General features: G+C 36.1%; 1 protein-coding gene across 3 annotated transcripts in view; it reads right to left on the minus strand.

The window, feature by feature from the left end:
• Positions 1–22,088, minus strand: part of AMPH (amphiphysin) — a 172,244-nt gene that overhangs the window by 39,354 nt on the left and 110,802 nt on the right. For 2 of the 3 annotated variants that reach the window (XM_087947664.1, XM_087947665.1), the window contains exons 10-18: positions 19,174–19,315; positions 16,159–16,287; positions 15,396–15,503; positions 6,116–6,139; positions 4,859–4,882; positions 4,170–4,697; positions 2,568–2,600; positions 1,028–1,081; positions 51–170 (exon numbers count right to left, since the gene is read on the minus strand). In XM_087947664.1, coding sequence (XP_087803790.1) covers positions 51–170; positions 1,028–1,081; positions 2,568–2,600; positions 4,170–4,697; positions 4,859–4,882; positions 6,116–6,139; positions 15,396–15,503; positions 16,159–16,287; positions 19,174–19,315 — 1,162 coding nt within the window. The remainder of the gene's footprint in view (positions 1–50; positions 171–1,027; positions 1,082–2,567; positions 2,601–4,169; positions 4,698–4,858; positions 4,883–6,115; positions 6,140–15,395; positions 15,504–16,158; positions 16,288–19,173; positions 19,316–22,088) is intronic. The other variant, XM_026674838.2, reaches the window with a different exon arrangement.

A 22,088-nucleotide genomic window follows, 5' to 3' on the forward strand; every position in this document is an offset into this window, starting at 1 on the left:
ATAATAATTGGGTGATAATCAATTCTAAAATCACTTTACCAATTACTCACCACAGTTTCAGCTGTGGAATTATCAATCTCCAAAGCCTGTGCTTCTGGCTTGGTATCAGAGGCAGCAATATTGATGTCTTCCTCTGCCTGGATTTCCAAAGATGGAGCTGCTTCTTCAGCCTTCAATTGGGAAAAGCAGACAAATAAAGCTCGATGTTTGGGTTCACACAATTTCCTAAATCCTAAATCTGGTTTGATTTCTCTTCAATGCTTCATCCCATCACACATATTTCTTCAAGGCTTTAATTAGCATCTTTTGTACATCCAATAACAAAATATTTTCTAGATTATTTTCTTAGTTTATCATTTATGGTTGTCTTTTAAATTTTAAAATTTTACAAAGTTTCTTTTGAATATTCTTTTCCAAAATGATTCTTTTTGCATGTCATTTATAGTTTCAACATTGTTTTGTCAGATAAAATTTGTTCCATATCTTTGATTCCTTCATTGATATCTTTTAAACATAGTCTATCCATAAAAGCAGGCATCATTACTTAATTACTGTATCATAGTTACTAATGTCTGGCTCTACTCTTCAAATATTTTCTTTAATATTACTGATGTTATAATGTTGTGTCATTTTGTCATATGTGTCATTAAGTCCCAACATTAACTGATAAGCACAGGCTTATATTATTTTTTTCTTCTGCTTAGAATCTTTAGTCTCAAGTTTCTATAATCATCATTTCTCTTTGTTATGACCTAGGATAGAGAAAAATTTACAATAAAAGTAAATATTCAAAATGTGTCTAAACTTTAGTCCATTTATAACTTTTTTACAGCAAAATTTTATTTAACTTTGTACTAAATTCTTTAAGCTATTAGGCTTAAAATTAATTTTCTTTGTTGAACACATCCTATATCAATATTTTCCAAACTTATTGTTCTGGAAGTCTCTAATAGATTTAAAATGGCAATTTCCAAAAGCAATTAGAAAGTGAGGTTAATACAAGTTGATACAAAAAGCAACAACTTACCTTACTATCTATAATGTCCTCCTGACTTGGCTGCAATGAAAACAGGGAGGTATCCTGGGAATGTACACATAGAAAGAATACATCTAGAGAATCATTTAAGCATCAGCATTTAAAAACCTTCTAAAAATTATGTACAATATAAAAAACTATTCCCCAATACATACAACTCTAATTTTGTCTTCTTATTTAATTGAATATTTTCCCAGCATTTGATAATTGACATTTTTTTCATAGTTCTTAGTGAGTTAAGCAAGCTTCTAATATGGATTCTGGGGATTGAGATTTGCAAAAACATTCCTTTCAGAAACAAACTGACTTTGTAATCAAATGAGGCATTCTGAATTATTATTATAAAGGTTGGACATTAAAACTTTTCTGTTCTATTTTCTTATTAAACAGCAAATTTCATTCAATGTCATTCATTATTACAGCATTCTTACACTAACATTTTTTGGGTAGTACTTTGAATTGTTTTTTCATTTATAAGGGATCCATGGAGCATGAAGGCAGACCATTGTTGCTTCTCTACTGTTTCTTAATCCACATGATTTTTTTGAGACTGTTGTACAAGTACAGGAAAAGGCATGGCCTTAATGAGCTCCTCACAGGTGCAGTAAGGGATCTTACTTTAGATTCAAAGTCTGTATACCTCTATAGGGATAGGGAGAAACTAACATCAACTCAACCCTTACAAGATAGAATGTCTTTTGGATCGTCCGTCCCCCCAGTGTTTGGTGATATTCATGTTTTACTCTGATGAGGTAGCACTTTCTTGGACTGACCTTGTGTACAATTTGAGGGTCCTCCTGCATTCACGGGTCCTAATCAATAAGTAGTTGGCAGCCATGACTGGAAAAGGCTTTGCATAGATTCAACTTGAGTGCAAATTTTATCCTTTCATGGATTGAGAAGCCTTACTTACTGTTATTCATGTCTTAAGTTATTTCCATCTTTGTATTACTCCAATACTTTTACATTAGGCTGCCCTTGACGACTACCCAATAGCTGCAACTAGTCCAGAACATGGACACACGTAGTGCTGGGTGCTTCAAGATTTGCCCATGTGTTGCTCAAGCAGCACTGGCTGCCAGTTTCCTTCCAAGTAAAATTAAAGATCCTGGTATCATGTTTACAGCCCTACAGGGCACAGGAATGGACTGATTGCAAAATGGTTTGTCTTTGACAGTATCCGCTGGATAAAATACAATAAGCATGCTCCAAATCTGTTCCCTGAAATATTGCTATCTAGAGGACCTCAGAAAGGTGCTTTTTCATGGCTTTCCCCTACTTTATAGCGTACCCTCTTTCCAGTGATACAGCAGGCCTCAACTCTTTTAGTCTTCTGGGAGGTCATCAAGACCTGACCTTTTACTCTGGGATAGAGTAAGGAGGCCTTGGGTGGGTTACTGAAGTGGCTTTTTTTAAAATGTAATCTAGGGTTTTATTGTTGTTGTGAGCTCCCAGAGTTGTGTTTTAAGAAGGATGGCTACAAAATATTTTAGATAAATAGATATATAAATAAAATAAAGTTACTCCTTACCTGTGCAAATCCATTAAAAGTGTTGCTTGATGCCTAGGCCAAATTAAAAATTAGAAGACAGATTTTAATATCAAAGTCTTAATTGTGCATGGCCCCAAACATATACATCTTTTAAAGTGAAGGGAAAGAATGACAATAAAATTTAAAAAAATAATAAAAAGAAAGCACAGTGATACACTTTGATAATTGGAAGAGATGCCAGCAACATAAACTATCTAAACGCAAAATTCCAAAACAAGATGTGGTACAAAGTAAGATGGCATATTCAACAGTCAACCTTTTTGTGGTCAACCTAGCATAATTATATGGTTGAATTGTGCCATGAATGCATGACTACATAGCAAAAGAAAGATAAGGAGAGCTGTTTATAAAATTCATATTTTATACAAAGGTAAATATCACTTAGGGAATCTCTCTTTTCTAAACTATGCTATATAATAGGGTAGGTACCTCTTCTTCATCAGCCTCAGTTTGTTGGTATAACAATCCATATCTCCGGTTAGCAATTTCATCTTCAGATAAATCTGAGTTGTTGGTCTCATTTTCTTTGGGGCTAGTGAAGTTTTCGGTGCTAGCATTTCCAGAGTTTCCCATTTGGAACAGAATCAGTGGCCTACTTATCTTGTTTGATCCACAGGTGCTAATGTTTGTCTCTTCCCCAGATGATCCTTGCTGTAAAGCCACTTCCTGATTCTGCTGACTGGTCATTACACATGCAGTTCCCCAGCTATTATTTAATTCTCCTAAATCTTGTATGAAACTTGGCCATAGATTATCCAAGTTTCCTTCGAGAGATTATTGTGTGGGAGGAAAGGGACAGGAATCATAACTACTTGACTGGCTAAAAAACCCCCAGGCATCAGAATTAAATGTAGGATCCCAGCTGTCATCCCAGGGTTCTGTCTCTAGCACTTTGTGTAAACTAATGTTAGGTTCTTCAGGCAAACAAAACATTTCCCTATCCTCCAATTTACCTTCCATATTCTCTAACCCAGAAATACTGAAATATGCATTAGTTGGATTCTCAAGCCCGTGCTGCAGAGTCATATCCTTGTCAAAGGATATACAGGTAGCTTTACATTCAATATCTTTATTCTCTTGAGAGATATTGAGGCCACAGTCTTCATGTTTTTTACAAAGCTCTTCTGCCTCTTTTGCTTCAAAATAATACCCAAGTTTTCCAATCTCTGTAGAAAATTTGCCTTTGACTTGAATGTTAGCAGTTTCTATAATACTTGCCATATCACTTTCCTGTATGCATTTTATGGCCCCCTTATCCTCACATGTTTCTTCAGGATCCCGACACAGGGAACACAAAGCATTTTGCATTTCAAGTCTATTATGTTCTAGAGCTGTAGAGCTGCTCATATTCTTGAAATCTCTTCCAACTGTCTCATTAACCACATCAGCTCTATTAAATTCTACATCAAATTTCTGGGGACAACTATCAGTAATTGTTTCTTGTTGCCCATTTGTACATTCTAAATCTTGTCTAATTTCTATCTCAGTCTTTTTTACAGCTTCATTATCAGGTTGTCCTAATGGCTTAAGACATTCAATTTAATTGAAGGACTCCTTGAGCTTAGGACCTCTGGTGTCTACCTTTTCACGTGGATCTGTATTTGTCCAGAAAGTGTCTTCTAAGCCCGGATTCATCTCTTTTGTCATTTCCACACTAAATGGCTTGCCACCCGAAAAGCTGTCAGTTTTCACTGAAGACGTCTCAGCCAAAGTTTCACTCACTAAAAGTTGGTTATTCTCCACCAGGTCAATGCCATCATCTTCACTATGACTAATGTCCAGGCAGGGTTTTAGGAAAGTAGTTTCATGTTCATTCGCATAAGCTGTCCATGATGCACCATCCACATGCTCGCCTACAGCAGGCAAAGTAGGAGTAGCTAGCATATCAGATAATTCTGCTGAACTTTCCTCTGCCTGAAGAAAAGGCATAGGATCACCAGCAGTTCTTTCCTGGCCCTCAATGGCTGCCTCCTTGAGGGAATCTGGATCTAGGCCCACATTGAGTAAACCTAAATCAGTTTGGGGCTTGTTAAGATCTTCTGTTGACCCACTGTCTGGATTTTCCTCCATGATGAGGTTACACAGGGAATGACTTTTTGGAGAATCAGGCTTTAAATAAGTAGGAAAGTAAAGAAAAAAAAACAAGATGAGCATGATAAAGGTTAGGGAGAAAAAAATACAGAACTCAAAATTAACTGACTAAATTAAGGAATTAATACAATTTGTAACATCTGTAAGGAAATCTACATTTGAAGAAAGACATTACTTACCGGCTGCACCACCTCATTATTGGTCTGTGAGGAAAGAAAATATTAAAAATAAAAGATCAGAGAAAATGGAGAGGATATTGCATCATGTTACTGAAAAGAAACTTATTAAATAAATTGAAAGATCCAAAGTGCATTTATAAACACCAACTAATAGTCAGAAGACACAATGAAAATGCCTTAATTTTGCAACACATGAACAGGCTTAACCATAGTCCCAAATAGGAAACTGTGAACATCCTAGATCAATCCAAATCCAAATCAGAAATTCCTAGAAGCTTGGCAACTCAAAGAAATCAGCCATCAATAAGCATATAGAAATAAACATTTACACACTATTCAAGAGACAAAAAGCTACAAAGGAAACAAAAAGACCAGAACACCTCTTACCAGCAACCAATCACCCAATAAGAGGATTAACCCTGGATTAACACCAGGGTTAAGCAGAAAAAAAAATCAAGCAGAAAAAAAAATACCTCAGTCAAGAAACTATGAAGTCAGTCAAACAATCAAGCAGAAAACAGACTAAACAAGAACTACCAAGCAGAAATCAACACTCCTACCATCATTGACAGAGCAATATACAGTATATAAACAGAGCAAACCCTATTCCCTTTTTACACTGAAGATGCTACTTAGCTGGAAAACAAAAGGTCTGCAAGGAAACAAGTAAGCTCAAAGAACACCAAGAAGGTATTTACAGATTGAGGCGATGGAGCATCCAAGCCAGGGCACAGTCCATGTTAGAGGGAGGGATAATGAGCATCAGCTTTGCTCTGTTCAACCAGTAAAATTACTTTAAAATAATTTCTAGATCTGAAGATGGGGTGGTGGGGTGGGGTGGTGGTTTAACTGAGCAAAATCAAAATGTTTCAAGCTTTTGTTTCATGGTCAGTCTTAAATGCAGATAAAGATGATTTCCACTGGATAGAGTCTACTCAGTGAACTAAAACCAATAAAACCAATTAATCCAACAACATGATGTGCTTTTGAATTATGTTTGTTTAAAGTTCATTTATAAATTTATGGTACAGAGTATCGGTATCAGTAATTTGTGACTATTAATGTACAGAAATCAACATTTAACTGTTATTCTCTTACTTATTTCTTTCTCTTACTTATTTCTTACTTATTTCTTTCACTAACTGGCCTCTCAAAATTTAGACAACTTTTTTGTGATTGATATATTTTGCACATTAAAATATAAAACAAAACTTGAAATATAAAACAAACAAACAAAGAAATAAAAGCCAACCATACCGTCCACAGATCCCAAGGTAGCGTCTGAGAAGGGAAAGAAGGACAATGTTCAAAACCTCATATGTACATCTTTTTATGTGCTGTAAAGCATCATTGGATAACAATGTGATTATACATGTGCATAACCAGGCAACAATTAGTTAAAAAAAAAGGAAATGCCTTATCAAACCCTGTACCAGTTAACAGCGGTGTCCCCCAAGGGAGTGTTCTAGGACTCACACTCTTTACACTGTATATAAATGAACTTTGTGATCATCTTATAAGTAACTGAGTCCTCTTCGCTGATGATGTAAAACTATTCAACACCACTGATAATGCTATGTTCCCTCAAAGCAACCTTAATTATGTGTCTGAATGGTCAAACAGTTGGCAACTTCAAATCTCGACCAACATATTGTCCTACATATTGGTAAAAAAAATCAATACACCAAATACAAGCTAGATGGATATGACCTCGTTGACGACCCTCACTCTGTCAAAGACCTTGGAGTTCTCATATAGAATGACCTAAGTGCCAGAGCTCACTGCAACAACATCACAAAAAAGGCTTTAACAGTTGTCAATCTGATCTTACACAGCTTCTCCTCTGGTAACACTGATTTGCAAACTAGGGCATTCAAAACCTTTGCTATTCCAATACTTAAATACAGCTCCACTGTCTGGAATCCGCACTGTATATCAGACATCAATACAATTGACTGAGTCCAGAAGTATATAACAAGAAGAATACTACATTCCTCTGTTCGCAACAGAATATCCTACACCATCAAACTTGAGATTCAAGGCTTAGACAACCTTGAACTATGCCGGCTAAGATTGGGCTTTAGCATAGTACATAAAATCATATGTTACAACGTTTTACCAGTTAATGAATATTTCAGCTTTAACCGCAACAACACAAGAGCACACAACAGATATAAACTAAATGTAAACTACTCCAAACTCAATTGCAGGAAGTACAATTTCAGAAACAAAGTGGTCAATGTCTGGAACTCACTACCTGATTCTGTAATCACATGCTCAAACCCCACTCTTTTACCCCCACTCAATCTAACCTCTATCGACCTCATCCCATTCCTAAGAGATCTGTAAGGGGCGTGCATAAGCACACAATCATGTCTACCGTCCCTTTCCCATTGTCCCCAATTATTACTTCCTATTTCATGTATTTAAACTTATGTTTATTCTTATTTCAATTATATTGTAAACATTTGACAAAATAAATAAATAAACCGAAATTGGCAAAGGAGTTAGTTATAGATTAGAGAATTGGATCTGGGTGTATCCTAACCCCTCCCCTACCATATTCCAAAAAAATTATATTAGTTTTATCCAATGAAAAGGAATTCTAATTTTACCTCTTAAAGTGTAATTCTCCAGGAGGTTTGCTGCTAAACCCCACACTTGTGGTAAACTGGTAGCTCTCAAGAGCATTGTTGATAGCCTGACTGAATTATCACATCCCTTATTTTTAATTATTTTTTTAAATTAAGAAAATAAAATAATAGCAAAAACAAAAAGGGAAAAGAATACACAGGCATACATAAAATGAACTTTACATTACAGATAGTCCTCAACTTATAACAACAATTGAGCTCCAAATTTCTGTTCCTGAACAAGTCAGTTAAGTGAGTTTTGCTTATTTTATGATTTTTTTTGCCAGAGTTAAGCAAATCACCAGAGTTGTTAAATGAATTATGTGGTCATTAAGGAAAACTGCCTTCCCCCAATGATTTTGCTTGTTGGAAGCATCTGGGAAGGTTACTACTCAGTGGTGGGATTCAAATTTTTTTTACTACCAGTTCTGTGGGCATGGCTTGGTGGCCATGGTAGGAGAAGGATACTGTAAAATTTCCAGTCAGAGTGGTATTTGCCGGTTCTCCGAACTACTCAAAATGTCCGCTACCGGTTCTCCAGAACTGGTCAGAACCTCGTGAATACCACCTCTGTTACTGTTAGATATTCAATGGGGAAAAGTCAGTGATGTCAGACTTCCCATTGGTTCATTTTCCAGGTGGGAAAATAAACAGCCATCACTGGCTGAAATTGTGGACAGCAGCCTGTAAAAAGAACAGCAGGCACACCTGGTGGCAATCTTTGTTCAGAGCTAAATAAAGAAATCCTTTCCTTCTATCGTTGTCCTGCCTCTTCAATCTAGCCCATATCTAACACTGACAACAAGGATGGGATACTAGAAGAGAACAAAGGAAACGAGGTGTAGATGGAAAATTCTTACAACAGAATGCTGCTATCACCGTGCTGATCATCAGAATGTCCACCCACGCTCAACCAGAACCTTTTGATCCAACAAAGCATGACTGGGTCACGTACATGGGACAATTTCAAATGTTTTTAGAAGCAAATTCATTGCAGGATACAACAGAACAGAGGAAGAGAGCTCTATTCCTGGGATATTGTGGAAATCGCCTCTACAAAACACCTAGCTGCACCCAAAGATGTAGAAACAATGGAATGGAAAGAATTACAGAAGCTTCCCCACTCTAGGGTGGAACTCAAACTCAAGTACACCGCAGGATAACTTAGCTGAAGGGGGGAGAATCCAGCAAAGAAAGTCAGAGCCCTCTGTTCCGTAAGAGCCAGTCCTGCCCCTGAAAAACCTTGAGGCAGCTCAAAGGGCTGGCTCTGGAGTGACAACAGACCCCAACTAGTCAGATTGCCACTGCTGGTGAGGTTGAACTGCGAAGGTCCAGTCACACACACAGGAGTCCCACCTACTTACGTGATTATGTCTGTGAGTGAGAGCTGATCAGATGAATGTTTCTTCCAGGAGGGGAGGGGTGTCAATGGGCAAAAGTCAGTGTCGGATGAATGCTTCTTCCAGGAGGGGAGGGGTGTCAATGGGCAAAAGTCAGTGTCGGATGAATGCTTCTTCCAGGAGGGGAGGGGTGTTAGATATTCAATGGGGAAAAGTCAGTGATGTCAGACTTCCCCCACTGGTTCATTTTCCAGGCAGGAAAATGAACAGCCATCAGTGGCTGAAATTGTGGACAGCAATCTGTAAAAAGAACAGCAGGCACACCTGGTGGCAATCTTTGTTCAGAGCTAAATAAAGAAATCCTTTCCTTCTACTGTTGTCCTGCCTCTTTAATCTAGCCCATATCTAACAGTTACAACTAGTGATCACGTGACCCTGGAACAGTGCAACTGTCAGAAATACATGCCAGTTGCCAAGCAACCCTATATCAATCATGTGACAATGGGGATGCCACAACAGTCATAAGTGTGAAAAGTGGTCCTAAGACACTTTTATCAGTGCTGATGTAACTTTAAACAGACACTAAATGAATGGTTTTAAGTTGAGAATTGCCTGTATAGCAAACTTTGAAATCTGATGGTAAAAATAGATTTTAAAAAAGTTAAAAAAAAAAGATAAGGAAAAAAATATTGTAAGAAAAATCATTCTAATCTCCTCCTTTCCTTTCTCCCTTCTTTTCCCCCTTAACTCTAATTGCTACTTTAAAAAAATTATTTATTTAGTTAAATGCTTACATTATAAAATAAGAATAAACATAAGTTTAAATATAAGAAATAGGAACTAATAATTGGGGACAATAGGACAGGGATGGTAGGCATGATTGTGCGCTTATGCACGCCCTTTACAGACCTCTTAGGAATGGGGTAAGGTCTATAGAGGTTAGTTTGAGGGTAAAGGAGTGGGGGTTTGAGCATGTGATAACAGAATCAGGTAGTGAGTTCAAGACATTGACTACTCCATTGCTGAAATCATACTTCCTACAATTAAGTTTGCAGTGGTTTACATTAAGTTTATATCTGTTGTTGTGGTTAAAACTGAACTATTCATTAACTGGTAAAACATTGTAACATATGATTTTATGTACTATACTTAAGTTCAATTTTAGCCGGCGTAGTTCAAGGTTGTCTAAGCCTAGAATCTCAAGTCTGGTGGTGTAGGGTATTCTGTTGCAAACAGAGGAATGTAGTACTCTTCTTGTAAAATACTTCTGGACTTGCTCAATTGTATTTATGTCTGATATACAGTGCGGATTCCAGACAGCAGAGCTGTATTCAAGTATTGGTCAAGCAAAGGTTTTGAATGCCCTAGTTTGCAAATCAGTATTACCAGAGGAGAAGCTGCGTAAAATTAGATTAACAACTCTTAAAGCCTTTTTGGCAATACTGTTGCAGTAAGTTTTGGCACTTAGGTCATTCGATATGAGAACACCAAGGTCCTTGACAGAGTGAGGGTCACCAACAAGATCATATCTGCCTAGCTTGTACTTGGTGTATTTTTTTTTTTTACCAATGTGTAGGACAGAGCATTTGTTGGTCGAGATTTAGAGTTGCCAACTATTCGACCATTCAGATACATAATCAAGGTTGTTTTGAAGGACGGTAGCATTGTCGGTGGTGCTGAATAGTTTTACATCATCAGCGAAGAGGACGCAGTTGCTTATAAGGTGATCACAAAGGTCATGTATATAGAGTGTCCCTTGGGGGACACTGCTAATAACTCGTGCAGGGTGTGTTAGGGCGTTTCCTATTTTTACTATTTGTTGCCTGTTTGAAGGCAGGAAGGCAGTAATCTACTTGTGAAGGGATCCAGAAATGCTGTAAGAATTTAATTTGAATAGTAGTTTGTCATGTACCACTGAGTCAAAGGCTTTGCAGAAGTCTATGTCAATTACATCTATTGCTTTGCCCTGGTCAAGTAATATAGTCCATATGTTTTTTTCAGTGTAGAAGTTGCAAATTGCAGGACAATTCTTTTCTGAAGCCAAATTGTTTATTGGAGAGTAAGCTGTTTGACTCTAGGTGGAAGGTAATGCATTGATTAATAATTGATTCCATAACTTTGCATGTGACACAACACAATGAGATTGGTCTGTAGTTTTCAACCAGGCAGGGGGTCACCTTTTTTGAAGATAGGAATGACCGTTGCTAAAGACCATAGGTTTGGTAAGGAGCTGGTTCTGAATGATATCTCATATATTATGCTTAGGGATTCTGCTATGGTAGTGGAGAGCTTTTTTAAGAAATATGCACATAAGCCATTAGGGCCAATAGATAAGGATGGTTTTAGGTGATGTAGTGCATTTTCTATGTTATCTTCAGTAAAGTCAATTTGTAGATCATTGCATTGTATGATTAGGAAATATGGGGCATAAGCCATTACTGTTTACAAAGACTGAACTGAAGAATGCGTTGAAGAGGTTTGCCTTAATGGCTTCATTGCTATAGTATTTCCCATTTGGTCCTTTTAGGAGTGGGATGGTTTTTGAGTCTTTAAGTTTGGTGTTTAAAAGTTATAGAAGGCACTGGTGGATTTTGTGTGTAGAAGATTTTCCTCTTGCTTGCAGTGGTAATTAATGCATTCTGCCTTTATCTGTCGGCATAGGGTGTTGTATCAGTTTTTAAAGTTAGTTACATATTTAGTTTTGTATTCACACCATAAGGATTTTTTTTAGATTGAAATTTTCTTATTATTTTGGGTAAATTGTTTTTTTTGGGGGGGGGGGGTTATTAATGGAACATATAGTTTAATGACTCTTTTGAGTTCAAGCAAGAAAGCATTATAATGTTGTTCTGTAGTGTTACAGCCAGAGAACAGAATGTACCAATTAAGAGATGAAAAGTTGGCAGCTATGAGTTCATAATTGGCTTTTATAAAATTGTATTTTGGAGATCCATCATTATGATCCTCTTTGAGAGGGTGTAAATTTAGACAAAAGTCAATCATGCTATGGTCACTGTTTGAAAATGGTTCCTGTATTTGTAGGCCATAAATTGAGTTTGAGCTGTTGCAGAAGATGAGGTCAAGGCAGTTGTTTAGTCTGGTGTTGTTATATACTAACTGATCCAGTTCCAGTGTGGTAACGGCATTGTACAGGGTTGTATGAATGAGTTCATAAATGAATGTACATTCATTTAGTGTCCAATTTATAAGAGGTAAGTTGAGGTCACAGGAAAAATAAGAGGGTGTGGGCAAGAGGCAGCCCATGTCAGTAGTGAAGTTAGTTGTTTGCACAGTCAGAGGCTCAATAGCATAGTAAGAAGTGGATTGAGGTATTTAAGGGCAGTTCACAGACAATGATCTCAGGAAGAGCAAGCTCTTGTATAATTTGAATCTTTTTTAGATTTAGAGACTTTTTATAGAATATAGCAACTCCACCTCCTCTACAGATTTCGCAATCAGATCGATAAACGTGATATTCTCTTACAGTGGTAATGGAATCTGGGAAAGATGCATTCAACCATGTTTCATAGACAAATATAATGTCGAATATGGCTGTGCTTAGTAAGATGAGGAATTCATGCATTTTATTTGCGAGGCTTCTTGCATTGAGTAATTTGCATTTAAGATATGAAGTAGTGGGTCTGGAGAAAGTAAGGGGCGTGCAGCCCCAACATTGGATGTTTGGGTGATGGTTATTGTGATGTGGGTTGTGGCTCTTGCTTTTGATACAATCTGCACGGTAGTCAATGTATATAAATTAGTATTACCTAATTCATGTAGTCTTTTAAGCTCAGAGCGTAGTTCACGAAATCGTACACGTTGCTGTAAGGTTAGATCAGGATGAGAATGAAGGTTATTGTGGTAGTTGTTGCTCTTTGCGAGTGAATTTATTGAGAAGATGAATTTGCGTTTGTTTGATTCATTTTTGCAAACAACCCTGCAGAGGCGTGGGGCCATCAAGCTGTCTTTGTTTTTGAGCTCAGGATCGAGAAAAAATACTTCATCATCTGTGATTATTGGTCATTTCTATTTTGGCCATTTAGATAAAAAAAAAACACAATTTCTCTTTTTTCTTCAAAAACGATATTCTAAGTGTCCTAGATTTGTCTTGTTATGTGATATGTTTTATTTAACGAAATTATTTCTGCTTGGATTTATTAGATTTCTGCTGTGAATGTATAGTCAGTTTTTCTGTTGCCACTCATTCTTCAATTTTAGTTTCTCAATCATATCACAATTTCATTTCTAAGTATATTTCAACAAACATCTTTAACAGTATAAGATAATCATAGTGCATATAATCAATAACTTCTATCATAAAACAACCTTTTAAGAAGTAGATTTAACAGCTCTTCCTATTTAGTATCGTATCAGGTAAAGTATTCTTTTCCTGGATAATACAAAAAAAATTCATTTACTAAAAACCAACGATATTGATGACTTCTTTGTGGTCTGTTTTAACTCTGCCATGGTGCCTTTAAACTTCTCAGATACTTCTTTAATGACCTCAAGTATAAGGGGAGGTTTGACAATATCAAACCACTTACTATAAGAAACTTCAGCTTATTTATAGTGCCAGCTCAAATTGCACTTTAAGGTTTCTTCTCCCTGTCCCATATATCAAGTCTGAAAGCCTTTGCTAATTGACTTGAGCTTTGCACACCTCATTCTACCTATGGCCTACTTGGTCCTCAAGGCCTTCAGTATATGGTATACAGATCCATAGAAATAGAAAAATGGGTTGTTTTAAAAGGGAAGAGATTTTATTGCACTACATCCATTTTTAATTTGATTGCCTGTTAGGTCTATGCTTGCTTTTTAATTATTTGTAATGTTATTTAATTTGGAAACCAATTTTGTAGTTTTCAACATGCTGTAAGCTATTTTCTGCTTTCATTTTATACCAAAATTTAGAGTATAACATCTCAAATCAATAAACTAGTAAAATAAAAAATAAAATAAAATAGTTACTAGTCAGGTGGGAAATTGTAATTCAATATAAACTTGTATATGCAGAGGTGACTTTAAAAAACATATTTTGAAATGGAAATCTATTATTGTTCATGTGTATGAACAGTATATTTTGTTTCAGTTGTCTAGAAACTTTTCTATTACAAAAATTGTATAAGCAAAGATGGTGTTATAGAGAACAAGACTGGTATAGCACCTAAGGAATCAGGCTAGAAACATATAAGTTCTAATCCTGTATTAGACACAAAGTCCTTGGATGACCTTGGGCCAATCACTCTCTCAGCCTTAAGAAGGAAACAATGGCAAACCACTTCTAAAATTTTGCCAAGAAAACTGCAGAAATTTGTGTCAGGTAATCACCAGGAGTGAAAAACTGATTTGAAAGTGTGCATGCATGTGCACAAGGCCACACCCACATACACACAACATATATAATATAAGCAGCAAAATTTGTAATCATTTTTTGAAATATCAGTAACAGACATAAGTAGACAATCAGATTTTTGGTCTGATTAACAGAAGTCTAATTTCTTACATGATTTGTGACACAATGTACAGTAATGCATTTTTAAATGGCTAACGTCAGTGGCTCTAGGTCCCAGGAACAAATGTTTAATTTAAATCTATTGTTAAGGACAGGTGTTCTGATAAAAAGAAATAACACTTGTAGGATTGAATATCATTTATTAGTAAAGTCTGAAATAATAAAATCTAAAAGTGAAGTGCTTTGGGAAAAACCTGCAGCTTGGATTGATTAAATAGTTAATCCGCTATGTTTCCAAATAAGACATGCAGCCCAGAGCTGGAAATTAGACAGTACTTCCACAGACAATATGATTATAAAGAAAATTAGGGACTGCACAGAAATGGTAAAACTCATGTTAGAATTGCAAGAGAGGGAAGAGAAAGAATATATTATAGTCTGGAAAAAATGGTATAACTGGTTGGATAGTAGGACAATAGGAATAAAAAATAATATAAATGAATAAATGTGTGTGTGTGTGTAGTTAGTAGAAACTGGGAAACTCGATGATAGAACACTGCAAAGTTTGTATTTGTGTGGTTTTGTTGTTGTGTTGTTTTTAACTGTGTAAAATTCAATCAAAATTTAATTTAAAAAAAAATATATGCAACCCTACGTGGCATCAAAGCTACATGTTCATTCTGGCTCCCATCAAGCCTAACTTCACATTATTCAGTACTTTCTGTTACTCACTTCATTTCTAATATATGTTACTAAACACTAAGAAAAATTCTAAATTCTGTAATCAGCATACATTTTGTAAACTGGCCAAAATTGTGCACATTTTTCATTATTGATTTTAGACCTATTTTGTATAATTGTATCTGCTTCTGCAAGACATCACCTAAGCCATTTAGCCATTTCCAATCACTGCAACTTATATTAGCCAGCCATATCAAACATTTATTTTTAATTATTACACTTCTTTATAACATTTAATATAAGAATCAGCAACTTGCTTTTAACAAATTAAAGCTACATTTCTAGGTTTCCACAGGATTGTGGTATAAAACAACCCTCATTATGGGACACATAGTATCATAATAACACAGACACAGACACACAAATACCTGAGATACTGGAGAATGGGTTACCACAGTAGATGCATTATCAGGCTTGAAAGGATCAAAGTCAAAATCTAACAAAGATTCTTCTTTTTTATCATCAGGAGCTTCATTCTGTTGGAATTACAAATTTTTTAAACATAATCTTTAATTGGAATGTAGAAATTATTTTCCTCATAAAATATTCATCAGGGCAAATAATAAGAGATTGGAATTCAGTGGCATTAGTCCAGAATAAAGGAAGATGTCATGGGATATAATAGAAAATGGGTAAGACAGCAGACTTTTCTGAATTAGCTTTCAATTGTTTCATGCAAACCATTTTGTGAGGAATTAATGAATGATTTCATTAGCCTCAAGCTCAGATTCAGTTAATATTTCATCATGTGTGTATTTTTCTTTAAATAAATACAATCTGTTAGGACTAAGGATCATAGACATTTACATAGTCAGTACTCATCCTGGACAAATTTTAGTCATGCTCATTCAAGCACAGAGAGTTTGTGGGATCCACTATCAAATGCCACCAAGTTTTTGTGAACTAGAGGTTTCATCCCTAAACGTATAAAACAGTCTCAAATTAATGGAAATATTTTGTCAGTGACAAGAACAACTTATTCTATGTTTCATAGCTTGAATGTGAGTCATTCCTATCATCTCCATTCAAAAAGATGTGCCAAGGTCTTTTGGTTTGGGATGAACAAGTTGTAGCACTATCCATTTGAATACATGATGCTGGAGAAGATTGATATATTCAATCTGGACTCACCTGTGAAGGGGTTGTTACATTTATTTCTGGGACAAAATTATCATCAAATAAACTGATGATATTTTCTTGTTGCATGTCTACCACTGGTGTGAGTTTAGGCAATGGTGGGACAGGAGGTCCTTTCCTCAGCTGAAAGAAAAATAAGTATGTTTGAAAGATTAAATAATATATCAAAAGTATATACCATAGTAATAATTATTTTTTTCAGTGTTTCAGAACTAGAACTGGCAATTTCTATATCATTTAGGCATAAAACATTACTTTCAAGCTTTCAAGTGACATTGTTTCTTAGTTCATAGAAAGTCACAGCAAGAAAAATACATATTTTTTATATTAATCATAGATGGGAACTTTAATATGCAATTTTTACCTTCCTTTTATTTCCCAGTCTGGGAAGGGTTATTTTGCAATTATTCAATTACTTATCTAAGGATTGATGTATATTCCCATACATTTTGTTTTATTTACTTGGTTTTTGTTATTCTACCATATCTAATAGAATCGTTGTTTTATATAGGTAGTCCTTAATTTTTGACCACAAAATTTCATTGTCAAGTAAGGCAATTGTTAAGTGTGTTTTGACCCATTTTATGACCTTTTTGTCATAATTGTTAAAAAAATCAGTGCAGTTGTTTAGTAAACCATGCAGTTGTTAGGTGGCTTCTCCCATTGGCTTTGCTTCTCAGAAGCCAGTTGGGAAGGTTACAAATGATGGTCACATGACCTTTGGACAGTACAACTGTAATAAATACATGCTACCAAGCACCCAATCATGTGATCATGGAGATGCTGCAACACTCATAAGTGTGAAAACTGGTCATAAGTCACTTTTTTCAGTGCTGTTGTAACTTCAAATGGTTGCTATACAAATGTTTGTAAGTCAAGGAGTATCTCTAAAGCATAAAAGATAGTATTAAATTACAAAACAAATATTTTAAAATACCAAAATTGTATTCATGTAGTTATCTCTCAATCATTAGAAGCTCTGCTGGGAAGCTCCAATTTCACTATACACCTGAAAATTGGCAGAATTAGTTTGTACTGCTAGCTGGGAAATTTCACATCATAAAGTTCCCAAATTTAAAAAACACTGCGGTGCTTTTTCTCAGGATGAAATCTGGGTGACAGCACAGGAAAGGGGAATGAAAAAGATCTCTCAGCAATATTCTCAGAGTCTCTTGCTTGTCACAGTACAAAGATGGTCCATTTACTGTTTGCCAAGGAACATACCAGTGGTGGGATTCAATTTTTTTTTACTACTGGTTCTGTGGGTGTGGCTTGGTGGGCATGGCAGGGAAAGAATACTGTAAAATCTCAGTAAGAGGTGGCATTTGCCGGTTCTCCGAACTACTCAAAATTTCTGCTACCGGTTCTCCTGAACTGGTCAGAACCTGCTGAATACCACCTCTGGAACATATCCTCACAAATGACTTTCATCTTACAGACATTCCACCAATGAGGCAGGCAGAAATTGAGCTTTAGTTAAGGATAATGTTTTCCATTTTATAGCAATAGCACTTAGAGTTATATGCTGCTTTACAGTCCTCTCTACACAATTTACTGAGTTATCATATTGCCTCCAACAATTTGAGTCCCCATTTTCCCAACCTCAGAAAGATGGAAGGCTGCATCAATCTTGAAACTCGAGATTTGAGTTTGAGCCAGATCAAACTCCTTATGCCATCAATGGACTTCCCATCTGGACAATTCATGGCATATGAAAGAGTTAGCAACCTGCGGAATTCCTACCGGTGTGTTGAAAGACTACCCCCTTCTGTCTGGCTGCAGTGAACTATATTTTGAAAGCAGTGCTGGCTTTAGGGAACAGCCAAACAGGCACTGAACTAAAGACCACACATGATGCCCCTCCTTTTGAATCATTCTAAAAATGAAAATCTTTGTTATAGCAGAAGGAAGTACCACTATTCAGTGTGGGCAGCATATAACCTTGAGTCAACTATTTTTTGTGTGTGGGTATTTTCATCTCTTTTTTGCAGGTGTGATTTGCTCAAGAGGATAGAAATCTCCTGGAAACCAAATGTGAGTCTTTGATGAAGTTAGTATTATAATTAGTAAGGAGAAAGAAGAACCTTACCCAACAGTGTGGAATGGGGATGAGCAGCTTCAGAGTATTTTTCCCCATGAATACCATGCCATTAATACTTTATCCATCCTGGAATGGCAAAATCCTTAGCAGGACAATTTTTACACATTTTCTATATAGTTTTTGGATCATGAAATCCTTGAAACTAGTTAAATTTTATTTTAAGTATTTGTTCAGTCAGTTACTCTGTTTAGATAAATACATAATGAGCCTAAGAGAGATATACTGGCTCTCATAATGTTAGAGGTGGTATTTCCTATAGGTAAAAATGGTCTCTTCTGGGCTGGCAAGGAAGAAGAAATAGAAAGACGTAAAAGAAAAATTACTCTGAGAAGAATGGAGAAAAATAATGGCTGGCAAGCAAAGGTGAATATATATAGGATTGACTATTAAAATTTGTTCATCCCAGGAGATCCTGTGTCAAGTTTTTGAAATAATCGTGAGTGAAGTGGAGTCCACAAATCCATTGAAGGAAGAGTATTTGCCGTGGAACATTTCTATCTTACATAAATAAGGCATGTGTCAATAAACCAAAAGCTGCAGAGACTTCTGTTGTGGACTATAGCTGTCTTCTGTACTTAGAATCTGAAAAGCAATTTGGATGTTCTAATCTGTGAAAGGTAGTTTAATTGGTCATCAGCAGACCTAGCCAGAATTTCTTCAACAGCCACTAGCATGTAATGCTGACATAGATCAGTAAACCATCAATGACAAAAGAAATAAAATCACATTCAGCCTGCAGGAAAATAAATTATATCCTTTTTATATCAGGAGGATAAAAATAGACACGCTAGGTTTACTGCTTGGATCGATATCAGAGGCAACTGGAAGCTTTTAGCTCAAAATTGATTTTACCATAGCAACCTTAAATTGTGATTATGAGTGCCAAAATATTATCTGCATTGTGTTACCTGTGAAGGAGATTTAGGACGTGCAGGTGCTGGAGAACTTGGGGTTGTCAATGTATGATTTGCATCAGCTTCAGGACTAAGTGGTGGGGAAGCCTCTTCTGGTGGTGATGGAGTTTTTGCAATGCGGAGTGGACCAGAATCACTAGGGGAACACAAAATATTAATATATGTAAAGTATACTCATTCTCAAGGAACATCTAGGGACACAAAAGAAAATTTAAAACATTTAAATTATTTACGATATCTATAAAATGCAATACATCCTAGAAACCAATCTTATATCTGCTTAGATTTTGATTTTATAAGCTCCTTGTTTTCCTGAATTCTGAAAATCCTTATTATCTACGACAACTGATATAATAACTGTTTAAACAGCTTTCCTACATTATACAAAATGAAGTGAATGTGAGCCCTTAGTATAGTGCTGGCTTAATTTTATGAACATCTACAAAGATATACCTACTTTCTTATTTTTCATGTACTGACATGTGAACAATTAACATTCAGATTACATCTCTGAGCATAATCTTTGATTATATAGCATTGCTAACGTTCACTTCTGAATATCAATGCTCACCAGATTTTATTAGAATATATCATTTCTCTATATCTCTCTATATTACCATTTATATTTCATGTCGTATTTTTAACATACATTTCATTATAAAGGCCCTTGGCTTTTAAGCTATAACAAGAAATATATTTGGAAATGAAAACCATTGAGCTAGTCACTTAATTAGTAAAGTTTTACTGTACTAGAGTTTCAGTGTTAAAAGAGCCAAACATTTAAGTATAATTTTGCTGTCTAAACCCCACCTAAGATTTATAATACATAAAAATACTAATATTATATTTTGAAGGTACGTGCAGCTATTACACTCTAAAAGCCTCACAAGAAGAAGAAATTCGGTTTTCAACATCTTTGTCAGGCACTAAAGTAATACATGATTGTTCAAATTTCAATCATGTTTTCTATACTAAAGCAAAGCAATATCATTTTTAAAATTCAAAAAACTTTGGTGTTCACTCACCACCTCTTTCTATGGAAAGAGAAGAAATATAAAAGAGCAAGTTTTAATAAAAGAAAGAAGGAAATGTTATTTTTTTCTTATTCAATTTGTCTCTAATTTTCAACAAAGGTACAGCTACAAGAGACTTCATAGGATTTATAAATATTTTGTGTGCAAACATGCCTGGTGCAAAAAAAAAAAGTGCTTTCAGAAAGTGCAATTTATTTTTTGAACTCATTCATCTTCTGACCTTTCAATGATTTACTTAGGTGCTGCTTTAATGTTGTTTACTTGTTAAAAATATTTGAATGGTTAATCAAGATTTATATGGCCCATTCTTTACCTAGCCTTCAGATAAAATAGACCTTATGTCCCATAATCAGAACCAGTCTGAACAATCCCCGTAGTCATGCTGGTAGGCATCAAAGTAGATGAAGATCAATCCATCTTGGTTGAGGAGACATGATGCAGCCAGTTAAACAGTAACAATACACTGATATTCAACACACCAGTCATGACATAAAACAAATCCATAATGAAGGTATGCTGAATGGCTATGGAAAGATAAGTACAGTCCTGGTATGCCTAATAAAACTAATGAAAACGCTTTTCTCCAGGGGAAACTTACAAGGTATTTCCCATTTTGACCCTCCTTAATTTTTTTTAAGAATTCTACTGCTGTTTGTGTATATCATTTAATAATAGCATACTTAGACAAAGAAATAGAAAACTGAATGATTAAGGAAACATTTCCCTTTTTAAATTAATTTTCTTTGTGTTTTTCGAAGACATTCACCTCTTCTCCCCACCCCTTACAAATTTGGAGAAGGAGCGAGAAGGATTAACTATTTACTAATAATTTTTTTTAAATGAATCCTAAAATAGTTATGTTTTCAATGAAACTGGTCTAACTTTAGAAATGCTCACAGTATACCAATAAATAAAATAACATGTGAAAAGACAAATGGTTTCAGATTGTTTCTGTTATGTTTGGAGAGTAAGGGAGACCAGACATCTGACCAGTGACTTCAACTCTTTATTAACAGTAAATAGAACAGAACAGAGAAGACTATGGGTAGCAGTAACCCCTTTTATAGGGTTGGCTGCTACCCTATTAACCAATACTAAGTGCATCAAGTTTAAACTAATAACCAATAAGAAGTGTCCTAAGCTTGGCCAATCAGGGCCTTGTTATGAACCAATCCTTGTTAATTGTTTAAGGACCAATCAAATGTGCAGGCTTCCAAAACCTGCTTTGCATGTAGGGCTTAGTAATTTTATTCATTCACAACACCCCTCCCCTTGGGTTCCGTTTGAGGAGCTGTAACAAAATCTTCAAGGTAGACAGGCCGTTTGGTCTGTCTGGATGATTTCCGTGGCTCCACCGGGTTTGTTCTCAAGTCCGGTTCGGTGGAGCGTTTGGATGATCTTTATTAAGTTCCGTTTCGCTGCACGGTGATTCCGTGCTGCTTCCGTTGTTGTTGTCTCCGCCAATCAGTGTTTCTTCGGGGTTTCGCAGTTCAGTTTCCCCTGTGTTCAAGTCCCATGGAAAAGTCAACTCCCTCCCCGCTTCAATCCCTGGTACTTCGCTGGGCCGTAGGTTTTCCGTTGGCCTGCTATCCGTCATATCGTAGTCAATTTCCTCGATATTGCCTCCCCCCTCAGTTGGTGAACCCGGGGAGCCATGGGCGCTGGGTAGTAATCTCGAACGGAGTTGGTCTATGTGGCGTTTCCACACCCTCCCATCGTCTGTTAGCAGGCGGTAAGATTTAGGCCCAGTAAGGTGGGTAACGGTTGCGGGAATCCATAAAGGGTCGCCGGAGAAGTTTTTGGCAAAGATTAAATCGCCTACCTTAAATTCCCAGCATTTGCTGCTGGAGCCGAAAGGCTTTTCGGGTGCATATG

Source organism: Notechis scutatus, chromosome Z, assembly GCF_049901735.1.
Source record: "Notechis scutatus isolate UNSWTSFEM ecotype Mainland chromosome Z, rNotScu1.2, whole genome shotgun sequence".
Classification (NCBI taxonomy): domain Eukaryota; kingdom Metazoa; phylum Chordata; class Lepidosauria; order Squamata; family Elapidae; genus Notechis; species Notechis scutatus.